This window comes from Strongylocentrotus purpuratus, unplaced genomic scaffold, assembly GCF_000002235.5.
Source record: "Strongylocentrotus purpuratus isolate Spur 01 unplaced genomic scaffold, Spur_5.0 spur5_scaffold_20, whole genome shotgun sequence".
In the NCBI taxonomy this organism is placed as follows: Eukaryota; Metazoa; Echinodermata; class Echinoidea; order Camarodonta; family Strongylocentrotidae; genus Strongylocentrotus; species Strongylocentrotus purpuratus.
The window spans coordinates 20,529,817-20,532,593 of NW_022145606.1; the positions used below are offsets into that span (position 1 = coordinate 20,529,817).

Sequence of the window (2,777 nt, forward strand, 5' to 3'; positions counted from 1 at the left end):
AAAAAAAGTAATAATAATAATTATGCCAACGGCTGACCCCCGCTCATTCAGCTGTTGGCTGAGTCGTTGCGATTTTTGTTGGAACCCCCCCCCCCCCCAAAAAGTGACCTGTTAACCCCCCCCCCCCCCCCTTGAAAAAAAAACCTGCGTACGCTACTGCAAACGGTATATGACCTTTGTGTATCAATGTCAAAACAATTTCCATGAAGGAAATACATTACCATTTAATAACAGTGTTTTGTGTTACGTGCATGAGGATATATTACTTATGGAGGTCATTGCATTAAATGTTTTTCAATCTGTTCCTCTCTCTCTCTCTCTCTCTCGGTCACTCCCTTCGACCCTCTCCTTCAATAAGCTCTTCTAATCCGTTTCGTTCTCACTTTTTCTCACCCTCTTTTTCTTCCTCCCTACGTGACTCACCCATCACTCCTAAATTCTTCTCTTCTTCTCTCATGCTTCCTTCCCCCTCCTTTTCTCTCTCCCTTCCTTTTGCCTTCTTTCTGTCCCTCCTTCGTCCTTCCTACCACAGTTCAATACTCAGATCAGGATGGCGGCGAACTTCAGCTCTACAGAAGACATCTGTGAAAGAGAGAATTGTCAATCAGTCACAGATGTGACATACTACGTGAAGGAGAAGAAGAAGCTCTGCGATGACTGCGCCTCCACAGAGGAATGCATCGGAAAAGCTAGAAAGGGTAGGCCCAATCTTTATTGTGAGAAGCATGATGGTGAAGAAATCAAACTGTATTGTACAACCCATAATGTAGCAGTGTGTCAATTATGCGCAATGATAGATCATCATGACCCGTCTTGCGTACGACAGGATATAGAGGGCGCCATCATGGATAGTAGAGCAAAAATAAACATTCTGAAAGAAAAAGCAAAGGAAAAATTGGAGCTTTGTCGAGTTTATGGAGATCATATTCATCAGTGTAGGAAAGACACCAACACCTATTTACAAGCTTTGAAAGATGAAGTAGATTCGGTAATCAATGAGGCGGTCCAAACAGACAAAGACAAAGAGAAGGAGGATCTTGCTAAAATCAACCAGGAGATTGATGAGAAGAATCAAAATCTTCGCGAGGAGATTCAACAAATCAATGAAAAGATTCGAAAGAACGATGAGGAGAGAGAGAAGCGAATTGAATTAAACCGTTCATATGCAGAGAAAAGACGAGAGCCAATCGACAATAAACAACAGGATTTGCAAACTGACATTAAGAACATAGCTGAAGAGAAAGAAAGAAAGATTAGTGAGTTGGAGAAAGCATGGCAGGATAAAACAAAAACCACAGAGACTACAATACAGAAACTTGATACAGTACTCGAAAATGATGAAAATGTCGTCAAAGACGGGCATCATGTGAAGATTTCAGTGAGAGGTGAACTCAAGAAGCCACTGAATAAGGGTGAGGTGAAACAAGTCACTGATACCATTTTGGGTGTGAGGTTTGTGAAGGGTGCTGGGAGAGAGAAGTATGATGGGAGGATAGATGGGTATGATGGGGAATGGAAGCTCATTGATACAATCAATGATAAAATCAAATTCCCAGCCGTTGTAGGATACCTGGATGAATGCAATGTGATCATCACAGATAGATTAAGTGGTAGCCGACATACATACATGTTAGATATAAACACTAAAAACAGTCGGAGAGTGATAACTGGTAGGGGTACATCATTGATTCTCTCCTGTGCATTGCTGAATGATGACAAAATAGTATGCGGTAAATACAGCGAGGGTTGTACAGAGAACAGTTTGACTGAATGCATCAGTGTGTACGACAGACAATGGAAGCACATCAATGACGTCACAATACCCAAAAACACAACGTTTGATAAAACAAGGGTGGATGTAGCTGTTGACCAGGATGGGATGATCATTGCTGCTGAGTGGGTGCAGTCTAAGATTTACGTCATCAACCCAGCTGATGGTAATATCATAAATACCATCGCATGTAAAGATAATATAATATTGCGTGGTGTACTATCATCAGGACACATCATCGCTCGACCCTCACCACCCGATCACAAATTGTACATCATCGACAGACAGGGTGCTCAAAGGGAAATCCCCCACAGTGGTGTCATCCAGAATGCCTGCATCGATCCTATGACAGACGACCTCTACGTCGTGACATCAGATGAAGAGTACAAGACGTGTATGATTGATCAGGTGATGAGCGGGAGTGATATGAAGAAGAGAAGGGTAGCATCATTCCCCCTATCAACTAAACTGGATAATAGGAAGAGATACTTTAAACATTCTCGGGTGATGATGACGTCATCAGGGAAACTGATTGCTAGCGATGCAGACAACATTCTCGTATTCAAAAACAGATTTACCCTATAAATCGAATCCCATTCGTTAACAATTGTCCATGTTCACTACATCATAAAACACGCCGATCTACATAAACATATGATATGGCTAAAAAAGTGTAGAATCCAAACAAAAACATTTAAATCTCAATATGTGTTGTATAACAGATGCCTAGATTATGAATCGTTTCAAATCACTTTGTTATCGCAAACAACAGTTCAGTTCAGTTCAGTTCAGCTCAGTTTATTATCAATTTTTCTCAAGCATAAAAACAATTTTATAATATAGGATTTCCCTGCCATATTCGCGAGTTTGTCATTGAAATTAATTTGTCTTGCGTTCAAATTCGACGGTTTTAGTGCAGTCAGTATTATCTCGGGTTAATATTCCCTTTTCTAGTTTTCAAATCTATGGAATTCTCGTTAAAATCTACGTGTGTTTCATTCAAATT

General features: G+C 40.5%; 1 protein-coding gene across 1 annotated transcript; it reads left to right on the forward strand.

Annotated features, from left to right (window-relative positions):
• Positions 1–541: 541 nt before the first annotated feature.
• Positions 542–2,559, forward strand: LOC105447408. Its single transcript, XM_011685408.2, has one exon. It carries the CDS (start codon positions 551–553, stop codon positions 2,354–2,356), a length of 1,806 nt encoding a protein of 601 aa, XP_011683710.1. The 5' UTR covers positions 542–550; the 3' UTR covers positions 2,357–2,559.
• Positions 2,560–2,777: the final 218 nt, after the last annotated feature.